General features: G+C 39.2%; 3 protein-coding genes across 12 annotated transcripts in view; 1 reads left to right on the top strand and 2 right to left on the bottom strand.

Annotated features, from left to right (window-relative positions):
- Positions 1 to 1,666: 1,666 nt before the first annotated feature.
- On the bottom strand, positions 1,667 to 5,404 carry LOC117406083 (ATP synthase-coupling factor 6, mitochondrial-like). 3 transcript variants are annotated; one of them, XM_034009839.2, is made up of 4 exons: positions 5,264 to 5,404; positions 2,496 to 2,677; positions 2,010 to 2,134; positions 1,667 to 1,796 (listed from the first exon to the last, which is right to left on the bottom strand). In XM_034009839.2, the coding sequence occupies exons 2-4, from the start codon at positions 2,663 to 2,665 to the stop codon at positions 1,765 to 1,767; spliced, it is 327 nt and encodes a 108-aa protein (XP_033865730.1). In that variant the 5' UTR covers positions 2,666 to 2,677; positions 5,264 to 5,404; the 3' UTR covers positions 1,667 to 1,764. The 3 variants fall into 3 exon arrangements, with proteins under 3 accessions (XP_033865730.1, XP_058886189.1, XP_033865729.1); XM_059030206.1 differs by lacking the exon at positions 5,264 to 5,404 and adding an exon at positions 4,941 to 5,068; XM_034009838.2 differs by lacking the exon at positions 5,264 to 5,404 and adding an exon at positions 3,856 to 3,972.
- On the top strand, positions 4,165 to 16,879 carry LOC117406082 (GA-binding protein alpha chain-like). Of its 7 annotated transcripts, none has more exons than XM_059030201.1 (10): positions 4,165 to 4,587; positions 7,664 to 7,764; positions 8,050 to 8,194; positions 9,119 to 9,203; positions 9,792 to 10,046; positions 10,484 to 10,678; positions 11,512 to 11,568; positions 13,187 to 13,330; positions 13,627 to 13,819; positions 15,359 to 16,879. In XM_059030201.1, exons 2-10 carry the CDS (start codon positions 7,688 to 7,690, stop codon positions 15,582 to 15,584), a joined length of 1,377 nt encoding a protein of 458 aa, XP_058886184.1. In that variant the 5' UTR covers positions 4,165 to 4,587; positions 7,664 to 7,687; the 3' UTR covers positions 15,585 to 16,879. The 7 variants fall into 7 exon arrangements, with proteins under 7 accessions (XP_058886184.1, XP_033865725.1, XP_033865728.1 ...); XM_034009834.3 differs by having other exon boundaries at positions 4,167 to 4,587; positions 7,682 to 7,764; XM_059030203.1 differs by lacking the exon at positions 4,165 to 4,587 and adding an exon at positions 4,748 to 4,831 and having other exon boundaries at positions 7,682 to 7,764.
- A 3,447-nt stretch (positions 16,880 to 20,326) lies between these two features.
- The window catches only part of LOC117405677 (amyloid-beta precursor protein-like), a 58,540-nt gene continuing 53,353 nt past the window's right edge, over positions 20,327 to 25,513 (bottom strand). For both annotated transcript variants that reach the window (XM_034008920.3, XM_034008921.3), the window contains 2 exons: positions 22,249 to 22,395; positions 20,327 to 21,648 (listed from right to left, as the gene is read on the bottom strand). In XM_034008920.3, coding sequence (XP_033864811.1) covers positions 21,547 to 21,648; positions 22,249 to 22,395 — 249 coding nt within the window. In that variant the 3' untranslated portion in view covers positions 20,327 to 21,546. The remainder of the gene's footprint in view (positions 21,649 to 22,248; positions 22,396 to 25,513) is intronic.

Below are 25,513 nucleotides of genomic sequence, written 5' to 3'. Positions count from 1 at the left end.
CTACCCCAGCTCCTTTAAGTTTAGTCTGAATAGGGTGCATGCATTTGCTTCTTGTGGAAGAGTTTGATCAGTCACTCCATTCTGTATTTTTTATCAGTAGTATAACTAGTAACAGTAAAAAGAAAGGTACTGTATTTGCAGGTTGTGCATAGAGTGAAATCACAATTATACACACTGATTAATAATGCTTTTTTTTTTCTTTACTTGTTGGCTTGTTATAATCAACCATAGGGGAGAAAATACACCTATGGTACTACCATAAACATTGCCATGTAAAATAACTGTTTAAAGCTGTAATTCAAGTTCAGGAATCTTAGTAATTGACTGCCAGCCCAAGCCCTAGCCCTGGGTTTGTTTCACGTACTTCAACCCAGCTCCCTTTTAAGCTGTAACCATTGACACGTGTACAACGAATATTAGAGGCACATTACTAGAACTGCACCAACCAAGGATTGAGCTGTGCACAGAAATCAGCTGCTGACAATCAGGTGAGACTCACTGGTGTTGATAGGGCTAATTTTCCATTCAAAGTAAAGCAACTGAACAAACAGCTGCTTGGATTTATGTTGATTTTCTTACTCTGGAGAGCAGCAATCCACACAAATCAAGCAGCTGTTTCTTCTCTTGTTTCACTTTGGTAAATTAGCCCAATCCCCACCAGTAACCCTCACCTGATGGTCAACATCTGATTTCTATGTAGACCTCAATCCAAATAATTGGTTTGTGCAGCATTACATACAAAGTGAATATCACAAACATTTTGTATATTCTTCCATTCTTTAAACTTTTACACAAAAACATGGTTTGCAGAATCTTGTCCAAAACAAAAGATAGACTGCTGTACATTTTAAACAGTATACAGTGAGTAAAATGAGAAAATCCATTTTTATGCAATGTCTGATCCGCTAGACCAGGGGTCTCCAACCCTGGTCCTGGAGAGTTACTGTGGCAGCTGGTTTTTGTTTCAACCAATCGCTCAGTTTCTTAATTGAACCAATTATTTTGACCCACACCCAACCCAAATGAAGTTTTGTGATCATTACCCTTTAAATTACTATTGTTTTATAACTATTCATATACAACTACTGCATTTAGCTATAACTAATCATTCATTTACATATGTAAAATATATTTAAAAAGTACACAGGCTTATCTTTCGATGCATAATGAAGATAACGAATCCCAAAATGCTGTTCAACATTTAATCTTTAATTCATGTTCATGAAACTACGCTATTTTGATTGCCCTGCCACTCAAATGCTGACCCACCCCCAACCCGAAGTTTATTGAAATGTATCTAACCCAAACCCGCCTGACCCGCGGGCTCACCCGCTACGCTAGAGCTACATAAGCTGTGTGAGTTGTATGCAACAATCATGTGATAGCAAAAGGATCCCTTCACAAGGGACATGTAGGTGCATTGACCAACATGCCCAATGTTTGCCAAAAACCACTACCAAAAAACAACTCTGTGAGTGACTCATGACAAATCAAGCCCGCAGATGTGTGCAGCATATTGTAACATGCAACTCAGATGCTACATTGACCAAATCATAACTCTTCAAACACTGCACAAGACACACCTGTTTACTCTCAAACAATGCGCCAGTCACTATATATTTCTAGTTAAGTAAACCCAATATGAAATAAGAATTTCACGAGCAAATACATTAACAAAGTTATTTATTAAATAACTACCGAAGTATCCAGTAACATGAAAAGAAAGACAAGGGACACCAACATTGCAGGGAGCAGAGCAGGAAATTACTTGGAGGTCACTTCTTCTAACTTGGGCTCTGGAAAAGAAAGACAGAGAGGGGACGTCGGTGTCTCTTGAAATCATTTAATTTAAAAACATGGTAGATACAGGCAACCATCTGGCTTGCTGCAAAGAGTCAGTGAACTGAGGCATTGGACGACACGACAGTAACAATGCTAATGAGAAGTACTTGCCGAACAGTACTAGGATGTACAGGTTTGGATTCATAGAGCAGAGCACCAGAACTTACCAACAAATTTGAAGTCTGGAAATTTGGTGAGGTCCCCGCCACCGTACAGCCTCTGCAGTTTGGTCAGCTCATCATTCACGTTCCTCTGGTACTCTGGGCCAGCATCCACAACTCCTCCAGCACTCCTGCAGGATGGGGGAAGAGAGAAAGAAGTGGTTTAGACTGCAAAACTCTACACACCTGCAAATATGATCATTTGATTGACAGGTATAAAAGCCAAGGTAGCTTTCACATTCATCTCAACCTTCAATCAATGGAAGCTACCAATAAGTAATCAAACCAGGTACATTTAAAGGTCTCTTTAAAGTCAGCGTCGTGCTTTGAGTTTACCTCCTCATTTTCTGCCTTGCAAGATAGGCAGTTGCCAACTGCAAAAACCAAGGTCAAAATACTGTGACAAACGTCAACTCTAATATAGATGTTGTTTTTAAATTATGAGAGTTGTCCTGACCGATTGAACAGATCACAAGCAAGCGAGGTACTCACTTGCTCTTGGTGGTGTACTCTCTGAGCTTCTCGACAAAGAGCTTCTGCACGGGGTCCAGCTCCTTTGCCTTGTTAAAGGCGACAGCCGTCAGCCCCAAGTTCCTGCGTAGCTGCAGGGAGACAGCCGCGCGCAGGAGGGGATAGAGCTGGGATAAGTGCTGCAGAATCATCCTGGGGTATCACTGTACAGAGAAAGAGAAAGACAGGGGTTAGAGAATAGAGTGAATACATAGGGAGATCATCCATAACTTATTAGAACTCAAAGTTAAAACTATGTCAAGTAGACACATGTTTTTGTTGAACAATATAAAGGAAGTTATAGAGAACACAGTAAACGGACAACATGGCTGGCACTTAATTGAAATCAATAGTGGGCAGTTTTATTTACATAGCTCAGGAAGAGTGACTACAGGTAGAAAAGCATCTTGTTAGAAGAAATGACCATGTACAGGTTAATCTCAAGGAGAGGGGTGGCTCTCAAGTCAAAGTTTTCTATAGTTTAGGTGTCAGTAGTGTAAAAGATAAGGTCACAATGACCTACATTCAGTATGAGAAGAGTAACATCTTGGGTCATGTTTTATCAGTGCTGTGTGTAAATAGAGGAATTATGCATTATTTACACCACTGTTGTGTAAAAAAGTAGCCACTTATACACAGACCGCAGTGTTTTGAATGTGGTTTGATTTCCTTCTACTATTTACACCACTATGTTAACCTATCCCCAACCTTAACAGTTATTGACGGGCAAATCAATAACGTTAGTCAAAAACATAACCCTAACCCAGTCATTCATACTGGTGTAAGTAAGGAGGTCAATGCCCTAAATTGGTTTAAGTAGCAGTCATTTCCATTGCCAATCTGAAGCCAAAACAAAAGCAGGTAACCATACTTTTTGTGACTAATAATTTAACGTAGAAATATTGAAAAGAGGCTTAGAATTACGTTTTTATGCATTTATAAACATAATTGCACAACCATAGAAAATAATATTTATTAACACACAGAGAGACGGCTGAATTGTACAGTAGTCACCTTGTAGCTAGCTACCATTACTGTACATGTGTCCTGCAAGCAATATTAAATTGAAATTGCATTCTTATAATTCATCAATATAAATAAACAAACAAATAAATAAATAAATGTCAAATTCACACGCAAACCCACACCACAAATCGTATTCTTAACGTGTAAACTTGCAGCTATATGTTTATAAAACACACACACATATCTATATATATATATATATATCTATATATATATATATATATATATATATATATAATAGAAGGGTTTCGCATATGAATCTTACTTAAGTTCTGGTATTATTATAACACAACAAAATCCATATTTAAAAAGTCACCTTGCTCAACCGCTGATACGCTGCACAGTGGGAACGGGAAAAGAAATGGATAAGCCGCAGTGCACTCTGGTTAAAATGACACTACAGTGTTCAATTAAAAATATATATATTTATTATATTTTTCAATTCAAAGACTACAATCAACTTTTATAAATAAATAGTATATTGATGTCTATAATTTTGTGTAAATAAACTACTGATAAAGAAAATGTTTACACTTTTACAGCTTCCGGTGATCAATTGAATTTCGAAATCATATTATTTTTTGCTGTATTCCATTTTTGCACAATAACTCCAATTGGACAGAAGGATCTGGATAACATACCAGCCTCTGCGGTTTTACTTTTTAATGTATTTGTTTAAATGTATAAGAGGGACTACAATTGCCATTTTGGAAGGTTTAACTGCTCAATTATCCAGCAACATGAGGCGACTAGGGCTTTGTTGGGAATTGTAGTCCAGTTCACCGTGCTTTCTTTAATTGATATTTAAATTAAACACGATCATTTATACACACGTGTACTACACATACACTGATGCACAGAGGCCATGTTGATAAATAAAATGTTCTATATGCATTTGAGGTTGTTTTATTTTATTTGCATAGCCCTGTTCCCACCAAACCACCCCCCTCTCGCCTAATACTTGTCCGCTGAATTCGGTTCAGAATCGGAGCAAAACGGGAGCCACTCAATTCTAGGACATATTATCCTGTAAATATCTGTTTTGAAGGTAAGTTACTTTAAATATCGGTATTAAAATACCAGTCTGTTAAAATCAGCGAGGTGTGGTTGTGTGTTTCCATAATGGTGTCTTTTTTAACAGTCGCAGTCGTGCGTTTACCGCACTTTCTCAGACAGAAGTGGCTAAGTAGTTACAGTATTGTACAAGAAACTACGGCTTTGACTGCAGCTTCGTGTTGCTGTACTATACGGAACAATTAATACGCGTCTCAGTGCAGTCCTCCGTTCTTTTGGTGGGGATCTGTTTTTGTGTATGCATAGAATTGTAGTCAAACCGTGTTTTGGTCTTATGTGGTTTAGTAACTTTTAATAATGTTTAGTTTGTCGAGTTTGCTTACTCACCGTTGGTGATCTTGAAGCTTTTTAGTAATGTATTGCTTACACAGATCTCTCTTTTCGTAAGGGCCCAGAGTAGAAGTTTTTGTGTTTACTGAACCGACGACGTCAGATTTAATCAATGCTGGTGTCACTTAACACCTTGATGTGTGGAAAACGTGTATTTTAAATACCCGTCTGCGTTTGTGTGAAAAAATAAGTATATATAAGCTTAAGGAATGGTTTATCGGTGAATCGATGCTTTGGACAGAATCAAAATTGGAAAGTACTGATGATGAGACACCAGCAGCAGTACACGGCATCTTCTGTATTTCAGTTTTCGTATTTACCTTGCGAGCGAAGGATCTGTTGAGGACTTGTGTGTGGGGAGTTTAAATCTATATTTGAATAACTCTCCGTCTGTCCGCTATTATTCAGTACAGTGTTAGTTTCTGTCCCCTGGTTCGAAAGGTAGAAAGTCTCGCTGTTTATACCTCTGCCAGGATTTCCGGCCTGCTTACATCTTTTGTTTCCGTTTATTTCCATTTCCGTTTGTAGTTTTCACATTTGAAACAAGAATGCCTGGTAAACCCCGGGCAGCTCTTTATTTAAAACTTGATGCGTGTATTTTGATATGTCTTTATATATATAATCAACAGTATTGCGAGGGTTTGTTTGAGCCGCTGGCGTGCAGAGGGCGCGGTATATTTACATCATTTTAAAACTACGTTGTTGCGACATGGGGGCGGAAAAGTGATATATTTTTAATTTTATAAATCTTTTCGAAAACACCAACCATTTTCAGAATAAGCTTTTCAACATTTCAGTTATACCCTGTAACGTTTTTAAAACGTTTTCTGTTGGTTTCTTAGAGTGAATAACAGTGGGCCTAGTACAGTCGTAGTTGTCCTACCCAAAAGGCAGTATGGCCTTCTAGTCGGACTGCATTGGCACAAAAAGCCACTATTTTATATACTGTTTAATTTTTCACCGTATTAATGGTATACATATTTGAAATAATAATGTCATCAGCAAAAAAAAAGCGAGATTACGAGCGAAACCATGTGTGACAGACGTTACAAATACATAACCTAGTTTTCCGAACTGAAATTGGAAACTGTTGGAAGCTGTTGCTAACAACGCCAAAATTGTAACCTAATGAGAAGATCTTGATTAATTAGCACTGTGACCGACGTTACTCAGAAAACCAGAGGGTCAGTATTTCAAAAGGTTCGAGGTTTGCACTAGTGTAAATGTATTGGAATGTAGTGGAAATCTCATTGTTTTTCAGGTACAGTATTTAATATTGTGCTGTTATTGTAGCTAACTAATGGAACCCCCCGTTTAGCTTAAATTACTTCATATAAAAGCTGAAACATTAAGGAAAAAAACAAAACACAAGTTTGCTTTTCTGAGGGAGACCATACTTATGTTCACCATATATCTTGAAGCAAAAGGAAATGTATAAAGTTAAAATAAATTATGTTAGGTAATTACAGAAAAGCCAAAACAGGCCTGCCATTCTTTTTTATTACATGATTAGTTGTTATTTACTAATAATGAATTTGGTTTTCACCGAGATAGAGATAGATACACCTTATTACAATCACTGTTCTTAATTGTGTTAACACTAATACAAAAAACTATGTTGCACTCTAGGTTTCTCGTTCTTCATTTCACTTTTAAATGAGAAAAACATGGAGGATTTAAAAGCCCATTTAATTGTTTCACAGAAAAACCCTGTAAATTAACCAGATATTATTATTATTATTATTATTATTATTATTATTATTATTATTATTATTAATAAAATGTACCTAGTCTTTAAATAATGTTAATGCAATTGCGCATAGTAATTGTAGTTTTTGTCCAGGTTATTCTTTTATTATACATTTTATTAAAGATTGTATTAAAGATTTGTTTAATAAAATGTTGCACCCTCGTTTGCTTGTTTTCTATCTGCACGCAGCAAATCCCGTAAATTAAATTTTATACTGTGTGTGTATATATATATATATATATATATATATATATATATATATATATATATATATATATTTATATTAGAATCAACACAGCAGCTCACGAGCCTCTATTTTAAAAGGTTTAGACAGTAAAAACTAAACAAACCAGATTATGCACGCACATTCTCTCTATGGAAAACTGTAAAAGAGCCAACTTCCCAATGTTTCGGTATGTTTAACATCCTTTGTCAAAGGAAAGTGTGTTTGAAAACAAACATTGGAGGAATAGGCTTTTGATGCCATGGTAACCATACATTTATTTCTCTTTAAATCAGATGCCTTTGTGATGTCATACACTCTGGTGAGGTTTGAGCAGCCACTGCAGCAGGGCACCAGAGCTGTGCTTCCTGATTCTCATGTGTTTTGCAATTAAATAGATGTTAGATGACCTTTACATGGAAGCCTGCTTGTACTATGTTGTGCAGTTATGGTTTGCTGTAAGGTGGTTGCTGGCAGAATATTTTGTGGTTTGGTAAAGTATTATAAACCAATGCATTTTACAATTGAATTATAATACACACAGGACATTTGCAGTGAAAGTCACCCAGTATTTGTCAAAAATGAAAAATGAATTCATAATTTGAAAGTACAAAGACTACCTTGCAACTACATTGTTGAGTCTACCAAAGAGCTTTTCATTATGTAGTTGAAGAAAACATGGAAAAAGAAGGGTAAATATGAAGATGTTTCTATTCAAAGACTTTGGATGCAGTGTAATGATAGTAGTTCTGTGTGTTTTGTCAGGCAACCATGTCGAAGGGAGAGACGGAGGAGCTGATCGAGATTGAGATAGATGGACAGGAGAAGCAGGAGTGCATGGAAGAGGGGTGAGCACTCATCTGTACTCGTAACACCCACGCACACTTGCTCAACTTCTCAAAGTGTCATCATACACCATGACAGATAACTGCAAGTAGACATACTGGCATACACTCAAACAAACAGACACATTCTGTCCTAATACATCTTGACAGGCAGACAGCTTGGAGTTCATTTGTGCTTGACATAGTTGCACACATTTCTTACCCACATATAAGACCTCATATAATTAGGGTTTTATATTTATTTTGCTTTTTATTACAAGTGTTAAATGGAGAGTCTCTATGTTGCAGGATTGTGGAGCAGACAATCACAACAGCTGAATTTGTCACCCAGGCCATCGACATTAATGAACCAATCGGGAACCTCAAAAAACTGCTGGAGCCCCGCCTCCAGTGCTCGCTGGAAGGCCATGAGATTTGTCTGCAAGATATTCAGGTAAATAAAAAACAAACTTCAACTGTATCTATTCCTAATTAATTAGTTTACTTGATGTTGTTTTTTTTTATATAGATTGAATTATTTTATTGATTTTCCTAGTTTTTACAACAAAATAACAGGTTATGAACAAAGCACTTTGCAATATAATGAACTACCTGTATACATAACCAGTTGAAAAGAAAAACATAATGACGATTTAAACAAATACACATAAACTAAATATAATAAGTAAACAAATAAATACCATTATTATAATAATAAATAAAATAATTGCTGGTGTCGTAACCCTGTCTCCCTGCGGTTCCAGATGTCTCATAGCTCTGTGATGCAAGTCATTCACTAAAGTATTTAAGTGGATTAACAGCAGCTGCTGGTGAAACTGAGACGCAACAGCACTAAATTAAACAATTTAAACAAAACACTCAAAAAAAGGGCACAATGGCTAAACGAACAGAGAAACAAAAAAAAGTGGACGAACAGACAAACAAGTATCGTGCTGGTTGATAAAGCACGTATAGCAATTGTTTAGAATTATTTTTTGTTTTTATTTGTCCTCTGTCTCCACACCTGTTTTCATTTAAAGTAGGAGGCTAGAAATCCCAAGTAGAAGGCAGGGGGTTATGGGGGTCCTCCCCCAGCGTGGGTACAAGTGGCAACGTTTTGGGGGTTTTGCAGGGGTCTGAATCCTGCATATCCTGGGCCTAAATATGTGCCTTAATAGGGACCCAAAATTCAAAATAAGTGTCTAACGTTGTTCATTTTTTTATGATTTTAGGCATTGATTTAAAGAGCAAGTAAAAGTTACTTGTGTCTGAAAAGTAATTAAAAAGTAATTTATTTATATTAGAATTTTAAAATCACAAACCTCAGTTTCAGGAGTTTACCTGTCTAACCATGTCTCTGCTTGTCTGTCTCCTCCAGCTGGACCCTGACCACAGCCTATTTGACCAAGGAGTGAAGACTGATGGGACTGTCCAGCTCAGTGTGCAGGTCATCTCCAGACAAGGTAATTGTTTCTCACTCGGCCCACTGGAGCACCAGGGGATTTGCAAGCAATCTGAACAGTTACAAACCATCTTTCATTCTTACTTTTTTCATTGTGCTTTGGTTGATTGTAACATGCTGAGCAGTAGCGTTATGCATAAAATAGTTTACTTTTCCCCTTTCAGATCCAACAGTTACAGCAGAGGACTACCAGGTGGTGCTATACACTAGGTTAAAATCTATTACTAATGTAGAGGTACACAAATACATTTAACAGGAGTAGACAATTGTAGTGGGAGGTGGATGACTTTATCAAGCAGTGACTTGCAGTCGTCAGATTTTCAGATCTTTACTACTGCAATGCTCTTGAAAAGGGAAATGGGATGTGAACCTGCATGTTCAAGTTCAGATCGCAAATGTCCTGCCTTCTTTTACCCTGGACAGTCCCATCAGAAAATACAGTTTCTGCTTAGTGGGGAACAGTCCAGGTAACTTGATTATAGTATTCAGATATTATAAGACTAAAGTTTACTAAGCCTGTATCTAGTGTGCCAGTGAGCTGGGTCCCTTAACCCTTTCTGTCTGTGTCTGTGCATGTCTCCCCTGGCAGGCGTGGAGCCCAAGCTGAATATCTTGGAGATCGTGAAGCCGGTGGAGACGGTGGAGGTTGTGATTGACCCGGACGCACACTCGGGGGTGGTGGAAGAGGATCAGCTGGTAGAGGAGGGTCAGGTCATCACCCTGGATGGCAACAAACACATAGTGGGGGGCATCATCGCTGATGAGACCTCTGAGCAGGTCACACGCTGGGCCGCTGCCCTTGAGGGCTACCGCAAAGAACAGGTCCGGCTGGGCATCCCCTACGGTGAGAAACCCCTCTAACACTAGTGGTGTCCTACATCTTACACCCATCTGTGTTATTGTGTTGGACCACACAGTCATACAGTCAGGATTTAAACAATGCTAGTGCCACTTCACCGTGTTGTATGTCGGAGAATATAGCTTACAGGGAACCAACTCATTCTGTTTCAAAGTCGCATGTATTGTGATACATGACCAAAAGCAATACATAGTCCACGCAATGGCTCTTGGAGGTTGATTCTTTAGTTGGTATGAATACATGCTCCCTCTATGTCACAAAATCTTTGCCTTTTTACAAAATAGTTATACTGTCGTGGTCATATCATGTTGTACAGGGTGTCCCTTAAATGGGTATTATAGGCAATATCATTATGGAAAACCCTGTAGTATGTATTTTATTGTGACTTTTGTCTGACGACCGGCTGGCTGTGTGCTCCCCAGACCCAGTGCAGTGGACAGCAGACCAGGTGATCCACTGGGCGGTGTGGGTGATGAAGGAGTTCAGCATGGTGGACGTGGATGTAGCCAGTATCCACATCCCCGGTAGAGAGCTCTGCGGATTCACACAAGAGGACTTCTTGCAGCGTGTACCCCACGGAGAGATCCTCTGGAGCCACCTGGAGCTGCTGCGGAAGTGTGAGTACACTGCAGGAGAGAGTCTGTGCTTTGAGTTACCAATGTGAGAAACATTTGGGCTCTGAATTGATTTGCATTACAAGAGTCTACCAGTATACTGTGAACCAACCAAATGTTTTTTGTCTTCACTAATGATAAGCTTTTAATTCTAGCATTTTAGTTTTATTCATAAATGGATGTGATATTTGCATAAGTATAGAGTAGGCTTGACAATAATCTGTCCTGCTGTGCTGGTCCCTTACTAATGAATGAACCGCCCTCAAATAGTACACCATAGTGGCGCTGGTGTGCCCCCTCTGTCAGTTTGTCAGTAGCCCAGTGTAGGAGGTAGATGCACAATCTGTTCAGCTCAAGTGCAGCTCCACCCCATGCTGTAATGCCCTTGTGGCTGCTTTGCCACAGGTGCTGATATTTTATCAGGATTTTAAATGCTTTTTGTTTTTCAATGGTGAGATGGTGTGTTCTCTAGGCTTTGGCGACCTAAATGGTCTTCCACCTTGTTAACTGTTGTGAGATGTGAGTCTCACTCACCCTGGCTAATGAGATGAGAGATGTTTGTTCAGCTTCAAATGATGGTGTCTTATATATCGTAGCAATACTATTAGAACGTTCCTCTCCACTTTGTGACAGAAACATGCTCTAGCTGTATGGCTTTACAGTGATTGGCATTAGCACCCTCAGCCTTTATGTTTAGACTGGACAATAGCCTGTTCCAGAATGGAGATTAGGACCCTCTTTTTTAAAAAAAATGGAATTGTCACCAATGTCTGTTAGATCTATATAAATCCTTCTGTGTACAGATGTGTTAATGAGTTTTTGATTTTCTTGTTCAGACGTGCTGGCTAGCCAGGATCAAAGTGGACAAATCGCCACTGTCACCATCGATCAGCGTGAGTAATTTTATTTACAGCTTATTTTTTTATATGTACACATAAAACACAGTGATATCGAACACACCTCCATTAAACAAAACACACACTGCTCTCTTACTAAAATCAAAACATGTTTCAGAGTTTAATTCAACCAGACAAAATGCACAAGGAAAAAACAAATAAAGCGCATAATTGAATCTTTACAAAATCTCCATTTTATGAATAGACTTGCTTTTACAATTAAAAAAAACTGATTTGTATGTTGTTATCTTCCAAGACAATCTCAAGGACCATTACTTTATGGTTTAAAAAAAAAAAAAAAAATAGTAATAATAATCAATAAATACACATTTTAAAGTACAGAAATCTGGACTCAGACACAGACATACTGATAGGCAGAAATGTGCATGGAAACCAGAAGCCCTACTACATAGCCAGCTACATTTAAGACACATTTTGACAGGATGTAAGGTGGGTCTTAGCCAAGGATGGTTTACTTGGCGTCATGACCAGGTGCTGCGATGTTTGGCCTTAGCATTGGAAGACAAGTGCAGCATGACCAACAGGTTGCCACCAATGCCAGCAATATATGACACACGAAGAACAACATTCCTCCGTCCTGGGGAGCAACCACCAAGAAAAGGTATTAAAACCAAAACTCGTCTAGGACAACTGGAAGCTTTCCTACCTGAGATTGCCATCACTAACCTTTGACCTGATACTGTCTTGTGGTCTGGATCAGCACGCCTTGTTCACCTGGTAGAGTTAATAGTGCCATGGGAGGATGCTGTGGATGAGGCGTATGAAAGGAAGAAACTTCAGTACGCTCAACTAGCTGCTGAAGTGGAGCAGTGAGGATGGAGAGTCCAGGTTTACCCAGTGGAGGTGGGTTGTTGAAGATTTGTGGCACACTCCACAACCTGGTTTCTCAGAGACATTGGATTCAGTGTTCAAGAGTTGCGACACATAGTGAAGAACTTATCTGAAGCAGCAGAGAGGAGCAGCAACTGGCTCTGGTTGAGACGAAAAGATTCTGGTTGGGGACCTCAAGCACAGTAGAAAAAAAACAAAACGTTGATGTAAAGGAAGGTAAGTAAGCTGGGCTTAGCTGAGTGGGGGACGGAGGGGGCTGATACTGGGACGCCAGAATCGCTGTCGAGCCCTCTTACGGTGTTGTGGGCTAGTCGACGAAACATTAAGGATGGAAGGTGCCCACTTGAAGACCCCAGAGAAGTACCCTACTCAGCTCAGTCCAGACTGTCGTCATGCTGATGCGCTAGGGAGGCCGCACTGTGGTTGATCCCTGGAGCCAGCATTGCAGCCGTTGTGTTTGCTGTTGCACCAGGGAGGCAAAATATGCTAGCATTACACTTCAGCCATCAACACCAGGCAGAAGGATATCTACATCATCAGATGGAAGGAAACACAGATGGATCACATTAGTCTACAGTAAAATAAGCTACGTCTTAGTTGGTACTTATCTTGGCGAGAACCAAGTCCGATTTCAGTATGAAGTTTTAACGCCTACTCTCATGAAATGGAAATCATAGCATACCTTTCACACTATATTTGCAAAGTAAGGCCATTGTATTTTCTGATTCTGATTCTGATTTCCATGTCTTTCCACACCACACAGCTGTTCAGATCATCCCAGCCACAGTCCAGCAGACCACCCCCACTGCCATCAAAGTGCTGAATAACACAGGCAAGCAGAGCAAGGTGCAGCGAGCCCCCAGGATATCTGGGGGAGAGGACCGCAGCTCTCCGGGCAACAGGACAGGTGAGAGCTAAAAGCAGAGGTTATCTACAAGTGTGTGTTTTCTCATAGGAATCGGAGATTATGCATTTTGTGTGTGTAATATGGGAGGAGACTGTAAATAGGAAACTGAGAGGATAGGCACAAGTCTGTGTGTGTTTAGGGTAGTCTATAAAGAGCCATAAGTCTGACAAAACCTAGTTTATGAGAATATAAGTTGAAACATATTGCCAACATTAAAAATAAACCCCACTGGAGTTTAGAATAGGAAATCTACACTATGTGAGTGACAGATTCCTCACTCTTCTCTGCTTTCCCAGGTAATAATGGTCAGATCCAGTTGTGGCAGTTCTTGCTGGAACTCCTCACTGACAAGGACGCTCGAGACTGCATCTCCTGGGTGGGTGACGACGGAGAGTTCAAACTGAACCAGCCCGAGCTGGTGGCACACAAGTGGGGCCAGCGCAAGAACAAGCCCACCATGAACTACGAGAAGCTCAGCCGCGCCCTCAGGTAAGAACCTACAATAGTCTGCAACCAGGCTTTTATATGACTGAGAATAGGAATGCCAGTGTGTTCCCTTTTTAGAGTGATCAAAGTTCAGAACATGTAGAAACAGTCATCTTTTAAAAATGCTTAATCAAGTATGATTGTATTTATCATGTTGTATATAATGATGCAAATGTTTAGTAATTTTGCTCTCTCCATGACCAGCACGACACATAGGAGTGCCTAGCAGGGCGTCTGCTAAGAAATAAATAATAATAATAATAATAGTTGAGTGATTGCATACTTGCGGCTGAAAGTGGGGCATTCGGTAGACCGGTCAGTTCGTAAGCTTGGTGTTCATAACTCTGAGGTTCTACTGTAGTATGAGTAGCGTTCCGCATTTCCGGTTTATTACGAATTTTCCCAAAAAAATACAGGATTTATTATTATTTTTTTTAACAGGATGTCGGTTTTTACTGATTTTATACCTGATTTTTGTCTATTATTCAATATTATCCCAGTACTATTTTCTAGGAAATACACAATAATTTGATTAAAATGCTGTTTTATTTTGACATTGTAATAAGCAGCCATACACTGTATCCTAGGATACAGCAGATGTTTAGATGTCAGATGATCAAATAACATTCAACTGTGGTTCTCTGTCACTTTACAAACACACTATCACCTGATTTATGTTGGCCAAAGTCTGATTTTATTGTAACTACTAGCTTGATCAAAAACTAAATTGAAATACGTACACGAAAGTATAATATTTTTAGTGGATGAGAAATGGGGAGAAAATGTAAATCAGTTTATGAATATTCAAAAGAAAATGAATGTTTCGAAGTGTACAAAAAGCAAAAGTGGGTCAGATGAGGCAGAGGATGCATAGCGCTGCAAATACTGCTGCATTGAGGGACATGTTCGTGCTTGCTTTGGACAGCCACTGTCTATTGCAGAGGTATGTATCGGTGACTTTGTGTGACAGTACTGTCTGTCCATCAGCTAAAACACTGCCCAACGCCGACAATCTTAATCGTAAATATTTGACAGAAAAGGGTAATGCTTTAGTTGGTAAACTTACATGGAACGTATTGATGGAAATGTCCAGTGTGATTTGACGCGTCTCCCGATGGCTTGGTCCAGTTCTGTTAATTTTATTTTTATGATTTCAAGGCAAATAAACCTGGCTTGTTTTGTGCTGATGTCATGTTCATACCTTCTGTAGGTACCGTTTCCATCAGCACAGCGATTGCCCAAACGTTAGCAAAGTACCAGTTAACTTGTGGCTTCGACTTGCACAGATTCTGCTCATCATACATACCAGGGACATTATTAATCCGTAACCGAACTGCTACGCATCATATTCCACGCTACCGATTATTTATTTATTTATTTTTTAAAAAGATAAAAACCAAAAACGCAGAACACGAAGTATGAGGTATTGGGGCACAGTGTTCTCTTCGGTACCAAACAACTCCAGACATTTTAATCCAAGTCTGGTTGATTTGGGAATTGTTGCTGGGGGTCTTGGTCTCACTGCCCCTCTCTTTCTCTCAGGTATTACTACGATGGAGATATGATCTGCAAGGTTCAAGGAAAGCGCTTTGTTTACAAGTTTGTGTGTGACCTAAAGACGCTGATCGGCTACAGCGCGGGGGAGCTCAACCACCTGGTGACGGAGTGTGAGCAGAAGAAGCTGGCGCGCATGCAGCTTCACGGCCTGAGCCAGCCTGTCACCACCGTCACCCTCGCCACCATGCAGGGGGACAAGGACAGCAGCTGAAGGGGCTGAGGGGACAGCCTGGGGGGAGGGGGAAGGGAAAAGGAAAGGGGAGGGGGAGCATGGAGTGGCAGAGGAAAACTAACAAAAAGCATTGTTCCTGGACTGCTGGACATCTTTCTCTGAGACCAATATTAAAGCTGTTTGACTCTTAAACAACCCCAGTAACCAAATAGGAAATATAGAAGGCATACAAGGAAAGGCGCCTAGGCACACTGTTTTCCCTCTGATGAACCAAACATTTAAAGATGTATTTTTAAATGAAGACCTTTTTTGACCCTTAAAACAATTTGGTTATATTTTACACAGTAGACTTAATCTACAGTTTGATTTAGACACACTATTGTGTAGGGGGCCACATGGTGCAGGGAGTAATACTATGAGCCAGCTGATCCGGTCTAGTGAAAGTGGTCTTTTGTGAAGCTTCTGTACTAACAATGTGACTGCACCCTGGAGACGGAGACTTGGTTGTATGCAGCTGGCCTACTACACTGTACTGAGACATCACGGGTACAGAAAAAATATGTGCTCATGCACAAAGTCAAAAGCAAGTATTTTAGTCTCCAAATAATCAGAATTCCAAGCTTGTTTTAATATTTTAAAGGGGATCAGGTATTAAGTCTGGTATAAAAATCATTGATTCAATGCATCCTTATTACTGTTAAAAAATTTCAACAACCAAAGATAATTGTAGTAGGGAGACCTGACCGTCATACAAAAGTGGAGTTTTTTCAAGTGGTCAGTGTTATGCTGAATGTAAGACTATGTTAACACACCTTTTTTTTTTTTTTTTAGCAGAACTTGCTAGAAATGTGTGTCAATAATATATATACTTTTTCTGTTTTTGAAAGGTTATTTTATTTTGTGGGTTCAGAAAAATGGTCAGCAGATCAGGAAAAATGTTTGTGAGTGTCCCTATTGGTGTGTCAGAGTGAGAGGTGAGAGTTTTGTTTGTCTGTGTATGAATGTGTGTGTGTGTAGGGTTTAGCATAATCCTGCCATCATGTCCCGATGGCAGGGCGCTATATAGTTTGCACACACATGTGGTCTCATCAGGGTGTGCAACCAGTTTAGGAGTCACTCCAGTTGACTGATCTTGTTTGCTTTTGCATATGTACAACCTTAGCATTTACATTGTATATAATTACGTTTTGATAGCCATATTCCCATTGTATTCTGTTCTGTTTTATACAGTAAAGCTTGATGAATTTCTGCTTTTGTTTAATTTGATTTCCTTGTGTTGAAATCGGACATGTAATCGAGTAAAAACATTTTTAATAAAATGGGGTTTCTGTGTTTTTTTGTTTTTTTTCTTTTGCTCGCTAAGGTGATTTTTTTTTTTCCTGTCAACAAAAAAAATACTCAACGGCAACCTCCAGGTGTGCTGGTACGTGCTGTTTATTGGGTTAAAATTCCCTTGTACTTCGCTTCAAGCTGCTGATAGATTTGTTACTTAAATACAGGTAATTTCATTATTCTGTGAAGACACATTTGATTAGACTTCTATAACCTGGAGAAATGAATGGGTTTTGCAAATTTATAGCCCAATGGAGAAGTCTGATTGATTGCAGCACTGAATGACAGATTTAATGTAGGAAAGAGATGTATCACAAGCTCCCTGATTTCTTTTGTTCAGAAATCTCTGTCGAGCTTGCTGTCTTTTAAAAGCTGTTCAACAGGTGCCATTTCCCTTTGCCCTGTATTATGTGATTTCTTCACCAGAGGCCAGTGGTGGTAGTAACCGTGGCCAAGCTAATACCGAATGCTTACCTCACATGGTCTTGTTAAATTAGCAAGCAGATTGGGGAAGACAAGACAGGACATGACAACCTAGTTACAGTGCCTTACAGGCAAGAGAAAAAAAAGAAATGGTACAAAAACACAACTTTCAGTTTGTGACAACTCATTGTAACTATATAAATACAGTAAAGGCTTGTCTATTCAGTAATTCACAAGATAACCCAGCAGAAAGAAGACGGCATCCATGCACAGTACTCTTTCTTTTCAGTAGCATTGTGGTCTGTACTTGCAATCTTTACTACACCCAAATCGATACCCAATGAACATGTGCCAAGTACGACAACAGGACCATGATCGTGGAGAAGATGAATCAATCAAAACGCTGAACTCGCTAGCCATTGCAACTTCTTTGTGCAGTAAAGTGTATTTGTGAGAGGAGTTGGGAACTGGAGTATTCACAACACACAGGCACGTTGGTGCAAAGAGCTCCAGCATTTCATTTGGAAGGTGTTGCTCTGGTTTATTTGGATGGGGGTTGTTCAGTAACTGAGATTTGTCTTATTAAATATCTAAAATAATAAGCCCTTGACAGTATGATTGGCTCATCCCACAGGACCCCAGAATTCCAAGGACATTCCAACGCCATCTATGAGGCCTCACCTTTTAAGTAATAAATCAGAACATTCAGTGATGTGGGCAGCACTATATACGGAGAGCTGTTTATATTAGATTAAAACACATTTGTCAATATGTAATCCCAATTCACTGCAGTATATTGAATTGCACTTAAATCAAAACGATTGTATCCTGGACTAAAGTTCCTTTAGTTTATTTGAGGTTTATGTTTTTTTTAATATTTTTTTTTAAATACTTAAAACAAATAATAATCTTGCATGATACACCAAACCCTCTTTTATCAGCAAGACTAACCCCTATTTTGTATGGCTGCTATGTGTTGAATTGTTCATCATTAATAAAATAATGTATCATTACCAATATGAGCTTAATGTTATCTCTTATATACTGATACTGCAAAACTGTCCAGTAGTATATTCCTGAAGAAAAACTGTTTTGACAATGTCCTTGACACTATAGTATATCACTATATATTTTGTTTTTCTTACAGTTTGAGGTTTGATACCCATCTAGCATAATTTGCATTGGATAATCATCAAGCAAGTTTCCCCATCAAAGTCAGTTGCTGTCAATGAGAAGGATGGGACAAATTTTAAATCCCTATTCCTATACAGGAAAGTGATTTGGACTATGCTATATTTATACATAGGGGTACACGGTCCAAAATGTACCCAAAACATCTTACACGCCTGCTTTGTGCTAGTAGAATGGTTTCATGTTTGTTTTACATAACCCTGGTACACAAAGGCCCGATTCTGATCTGCAATACCTACTCGTAATGTATGGTAAATTAACAGTTGACAATTTAGGGGTGCTGGCCTCCTACTTTTAAAGTACTGAGTAATCATGAAATCTTCTCCCTGCCCTCTTCACAGCCCACCCACTCCTCACAAACCTACATCGTTAGACAAAACCAAAACGCAAGACAGATACTTTTTTTTTTCCTTTAAAGTTTATTTATGTAATACAGTGTAGAAAGCTTTCCGAATCAAAGCAATGTTTGTACAGTCCCACAGGAAAAAAAAAAAAAAATCATTGGTGTCTCCCTACTAGTTATTCTGAACCCAGAGCCAGTGTAAACCACAGCAGGCCTGTTCCACTGAGGGATGGGGATAGGGGGCTTGAAGAAATTCCACTCATGGACAAGAGAAATAACAAAGCTCCTAAAATACAGTGGCCAGTCCTCAGCATAAACTGTAAATAACAAACAATACCTATGTGCGCAGGTGAGGCCGGTGATCAGTTTGATCCCTGTACTGGGATTGAACAGGGTTGTCGCTTGTATATAGTATCAAATACAGGCAGAGTTGCTTACAGTCACCCCAGGGTTATCAAGGCTGGGGTTGAATGGGGTCTGCTACTGGACCCTTTCTAGACCAGCAGTGTCTGGTCCTGAAGAAACTTGAGTTATTTTTCCTTGTCGTCTATTGTCATCCATGAATACAATTTATAAGCAATCAATTTCCTGCAACAAAAGCTAGCCAAAATAAAATCCATCACAATCAGCAGCACATTGGTTAGGTATATATTATCCACACCCCTTTGAACTTTGGGACCGTCCTGACTGGCTAAAAAAAGAAAAAAGGCAGCACGCCCCTTTTGAGAATCGAATTAGAACAGCTTCTAACTCAACCTGATGGTGTGAACCTGCAGGAATCTAATTGGTTAAGAAACACAATAATACTGCAGGTGTGGAGTTTGCAAAACCACACCCTTCCAGAGCTTTGTTTGTTGTCTTTGTTTACTGTTAGGAATGTCTTCAATAGAATCACTCAGGGTGAAAAGTCTGGTCAACTTCAGGCATTCTTATCAAAGCAGAATTTGACTTTGATCCTAATTAGTAAGATGTTGAAACAAAAGCTTCCTTCAACCCAATTTAGGCCAAAATGGATGTGCACAGTGCTTGATTAAATGAGCTGCACCCTGGCATTCCTCCCATTTTATGGAACAATAAAACTGGCCTGAGGGCTATCTTAGACAGTCAGGCTCCCTCACTCATCCCCCGACACCCCAAACTTCAAAAGGTACTACAGAATTAACAGGGACTCCTCGAAATATACATCTATTAAAAAACAAAAAACACAACAAACCTCAACATCATACAAAGGAAAGCGAGTACAGAATGGAAAGGGGTTGAACAGCCTGCCTGCCTGCCCTGTGATCCCCACTTTATCACCCTGCAGCTACTCCTACACGCGCTCTGCTGTTACAGGACCCAACAAGTGATACCAGCAACCTGGCAGTGAGGAGAGCGGGAGATGCTATTCCTTCATCCCTCTCCACCGGGCCACGCAGACTCCTCAACCCTGTGCTGGAGGCGTGAGAGCACAAAGACACACACCAAAAAACATTCCAAAACAGGGCAAGGTTTTTGTTTTTTTTTCTTTTCCTGTATTTTTTAATATCATAAACACAGAAGAAGCAGCAACCACCTTTACATGAATGCAACTGCACAAAAAAACTAAATATTAATAATACAATTTAAAAATAAATCTGAAAAAGAAAAAAAAAAAGTTGTAAGGAACTTCTACGGTAGTTTCTCACAATGCATAGTAAGCCAAAATAAAAATGTGAAAATTTAAAAACAAAAACAGCCTCCGACACCAGGAGGAAGAGAGCCACAAGCCGGCACGGAAGGCAAAGCCTGGACACAGAACTGAATTGATTTGATCTTAAAGCATGTTTCTCATTTTTTTTTAAATCACGTGATCACAAGATACTAACTTTACAATCCTGCTAACACAGTCTCTACATCTTTAAATAGCAGAACACATTTTTTTTAATGTTTTCTCTTTCGTAATTATTGTCATGCACTAATTAGTTACAGCTATCTTATTTATACATTACACAGAAATAAAAAAACATTCAATTTCAGAGTGTCGCTTTTTTTTCTTTTTGGAGAGAAAAAAAACAACAAAAAGCTTGTTGAAAAGTACATTTCATGAGGAAGTCTCTGTCACCTAAGAGTTTAACACACAGCACAGCTGCCACCCGAAAGAGAGGGAAAGAAAGGTTTACATTTAGTTTTTCTTCCTTTAAAAGAACTGAATGCAAATACTAAGGGAATAGACACATATGTTCTGTTCGGCATGGAATACAAGTGGAGTGAATGAACATTAGAAAAGATGATAAGGGATGAACTTTAGGTGTCCTGTAATAAGCCTTCAATAATTATGCTAGTGAGCACAGCAGTGTGTAACAGGCATTTAATGCATGTGTGCAATGTTGAATTAGTTGTGAAGCCAAGCAGTGGAATATTAAATGTGGGAAAATGTTAGTATTCCTGTTAGTATGTACTGTATTGAATTACATTTTAAATGCTCTTACAATTTTATTAAATTCTAGTTTGTGTTTTGTTACTTCTCATTGGGGTTTTAAAATGGCTTATGCATTGAATGGACAAACTGTAGTTAGGGTTGTGTGGCTTTAAGAATGTAGATTGAGACCATTTAGAGTTAGGTAAGGAAGGAACAATTATTTAAAGGGTAAGGGTTAGGGAAGTAAGTACATTTTCTAGTCCTGCATTGTGTTTTTGGAGGGTGGGGGTAGGAGTTGCGTTGGGGGGTGTGAGGAGGGGAGGGAAGGGGCCCTAGTTCTGCATCTGCTCAAAGAACTTGTAGGTGGGGTTCTCGTAACCGTTCTGCTGCATCTTGGAGAGGTGGCGTTCCTCCGGGGTCACTGCTGCGTCCACCTGCAAGGGAACAAGAGAGAGGTCAGAAGACCATCGTTCGCAGTCTGAGTGTGTATGTGTCTGTTCATAACCATGTCAAGCACCTGTAGCTTTCTGAATTTGCTATTGACAGCTGCTAAGCCTGCACTGAATTAGCTTTTATTGTTTTTACTTATGGAGTTTTGTATGTGATGTAATAATTGTATGGAATTGTTGTATTAAAAAAAAAAAAATTAATTAAAAAAAAAGTACACTTGTATGTAGTCTTTGCTGAGCCTTCTTGGCCAGGTCACCATTGCAAATGATATTTTTTTTCTCAACTTGTTTTCACTTGGTTAAATACAGGACTGAAAAACCACAATATACAGAAATATATATTTTGAGAAATCCAAAATTGTTACCACCTTTATCCCCATAAAACAAAACTACTTTCAGCAGAACTGGTCTCTACAACAAACTGCTCATAATTGATTGCACTGCTTTGTTCAGTTTGCCACACAGAGGCAGTGTGGGGTAATGGAGGGCTGACAATCCAGATCAGACTGCCTCCCTTCCCGTCTCTCAGCTCTCACGACTAGACCACACTGCCCCTCTCCCTCCCAGAGAGGACTGCCTGCTCACCTCGACCACGCCGTGATGGATGGAGGTGTACTGTTTCTTCCTCAGCATCACCAAGGTGATGACAATGACTGTTGCTATGACAACACCTCCCACCATCAGCCCAATGATAGCTCCTTTATTCGAGCCCACATCTTCTGCGAAGAAAACCTGAAAGACAAAGAAAAGAATGTGTGAGACAAACAGCAGTTCAAGAAACATCACTCAGCTCACCCAACCCCCCACCTCATCTTCATGCTGTCTGCTGTCTGTAACTGTAGAATCCACCTGATTTAGGTGATTGTTACTACTACGACTACTATTATTATTATTATTATTATTATTATTATTATTATTATTATTATTATTATTATTATTATTATTATTATTATTTCCTTTCAACCTGTTAGGTCTATCTATTTTTTTTTAAATCTATGAATAAATGCATCATTTCTTAAATCTCCATCCCAATGTTATAGGACATTTTCAAACCTGGTTTCAGAGCTCTATACTGACTTGAAAAGTGTGATTAAGATCTAGACTGACAGCCTCAAGTATCTGCGCTTCAGTCAGGACTCCCACAGTCTGCAGAGGGCTGGAGCAGTAAGGCAATAGCACTGCGAAACATCAAGGCACTGCAGGTGGCCAGCAATCTGCCAGGCATGTTTGTTGATCATTTCAGTTTAGCAGACAAGAGATCCAGAAGCCTTGCAGCAAAACTAGACAGACTATTTAAAGTCAGACAGTGAACCAGGGACAATGTACGAGAAGAAAGATAGAAAGAAATAGAAAGAAAGAAAGAAAGAAAGAAAGAAAGAAAGAAAGAGCACTCCATGTTCCTTTTAAAACACAAATCATTTATCAAGCTATAACAGTATTTGACAATGTAATTTATAAACCACCCATTGCTGCTAGTCATATGCATGCATATTCAGCCTTTGCTTTGCTTCTAGGAAGAGCAGTTCAAGCTTTCTAAAGTTAAATTGGAATTTGAAAAAGCTACATGACCCCAATTAAATGTAATAAACAAACAGTAATCATTATGCTAATGGTCAAGAGAGGTTAGAAATCTGATTTTAAAGTCTTTGTTTGCAAATCTGTTTAACTAGCTGCTGCTGCTCCTGACCTTTTGCTAGGATTCTGGGGAAAATAAACAGAACTGAAGAGGTAGTGAGACTGAGAGGTAGGGGGGGGGGGCGGCTGGGTAATGGTAAGATCTTCACAGTGACAGTGGCAGGCGTCTCAGCAGGCTTCAGTTTCCACGGCAACACTCCCTTAGCAACAGTGCCCAGGAATCTACAGTCCCTGATAATTAGCCCATCTGCTTTTAAGGATATGTTTTTCCTTTTCTTACAAGAATTATAAAATGGGGCAGGGAGACTTTTAGCATCAGTACAGACATTAATAAAAAGAGAACTTCACAATCCATCCATCTCTCTCTCAGACATGAATATAGGTAATGCATCTATCCATCATTTTGATAGCTATTATTTACCTCACTATCTGTAATCCTCTTTCACCCCAGAGATGCCGAAGGGTGTGTAAGGGTTTAGATACCAGTTACCGGTACAGCTCGGGGCTCATTTGTTGTACTTTATGAAATTAACAGATACACGTATTTGGCTGATGATTCACATATCACAAATACGCTAAATAATCCTGCTGCGAGCTGCAATACAGTACAATAAACCAAAACTCAATTTGTATCGAACTATATCTTCACCTTCAACATGGCTGATAACACCACACTTCAATTATAAACCAGCCAATCGGAGTACTGTATTGCACACCCAAGGGAATATCTGAAGCCCCCATTGCCCATCCAAGCCGAGCGGGACTGACCTGGTCAGTCGCCTGAAGAGCCTGTTCTAGGTTTCACTGTACAGCCATGGCCCCAGTCAGGGTTAGCCATTAAAAAAACTGATGTCAAGTTTATAGTAAATTAATGAATACAGTTAAGTGAGCATGTCTTTTTGTTGTAGAAAATCGGTGCTATACCAACAGTGCACAGACCAAGGAAGTGACGTTGTTACCTTTTCATTGCATTGCTATTCTTGCATTTTGTTTAACATTAAAACAAGCTCAAGAAATGATACCACTGACATCCAACAAAGGTGCAGACACTTTTTTTTTGCTTGTGGTTATACATTTCTTTAACAGTTTACATGAGAGGACTGAAATAAGGATCACTCTTGTTGAGCTGTAGGCTTGTTTATCGTTTAGCATATGATTGACTACTTTACCTGCAAGTGTCAATTATAACTATGCTCAATTGTTTTTGTACAATAACATTTATTTTCCGGTATAACATGCAAAACAAAAAAGTGTTGGGGACTGGAAATAATAATATGCTGCTTGGAATTGGAACTTTACAGTGTGCCTCATGTTCAACATTGTTCAGATCCAACACTGCAGCATGACTCAATGTTTAAAAGGAAAATGCGAAGCAAACATCATCTAGTGTACACAGGAAACTGAGAGGTTCATTCTTCTGGTTCATTTCTTCAGAAGCTTGCAGTAATATAGTATTGTTATCATTGCTGAGGTTACATATCACAGCAAGATTCTTCTGTGATGTTTAATAAATATTTAAGCAGTGTTAATGTACTGCTCTGTCACTCTGTGTGTCTCTGTGGTGTGCATGTCACATCTCTCAGCTAATCTAGTGCTTCTGAATTCCACTTGTACCTGCCGGTGGCAAGATACTGGTAAAACAATAGAATGCTCATTTTTATTTTGTTTCTACTAGGGCTGGTCCGATTAATAGATTAAATCGGACTGATTAATCAAGTAAAGAACTGATTGCAGGGCTCCCGAGTGGCACATCCAGACTATAGGGTGCAGGATGCGCCCTATAGTCTGAACGTTGTCGGTTCGAGTCCAGGCTATTCCTTGATCGCAGATTTTTTTTTTTTACAATTTAAATCATTTATATAAAATAAAATCAAACCAGTAGAAGATCTGCATTTTCTCTGCGGCAGTCCAATCATAAGTGAGCGCAGGCGGGACACAAACAATTGAAGCTATTCTATGCCTCGGCTGAAGGGCTTGAGTAAGTTTAACCAATGGGAATGTCAAAGATCTGCCCTGGTTCTGCAGCTGTTCAATCATTAGTCATTAGACATTAATACGCTAGGGTAGCGGTGCAAGAATAGTTGAGCTTTGCGCGATACTGCTTATTGTAGAGCGTTATTGAGAATTATATTGAGAACATCAAAGTAATATTTCGAATCACTTTTTACAAATAAAAAAAATGCCAGACAACGGAGGCATTGTAATCGATTTGGTT

This window comes from Acipenser ruthenus, chromosome 9 (genome assembly GCF_902713425.1).
Source record: "Acipenser ruthenus chromosome 9, fAciRut3.2 maternal haplotype, whole genome shotgun sequence".
Taxonomy (NCBI): domain Eukaryota; kingdom Metazoa; phylum Chordata; class Actinopteri; order Acipenseriformes; family Acipenseridae; genus Acipenser; species Acipenser ruthenus.
Note: the sequence above shows the minus strand (reverse complement) of the source record. Positions and strands in the feature narration are given on the sequence as shown.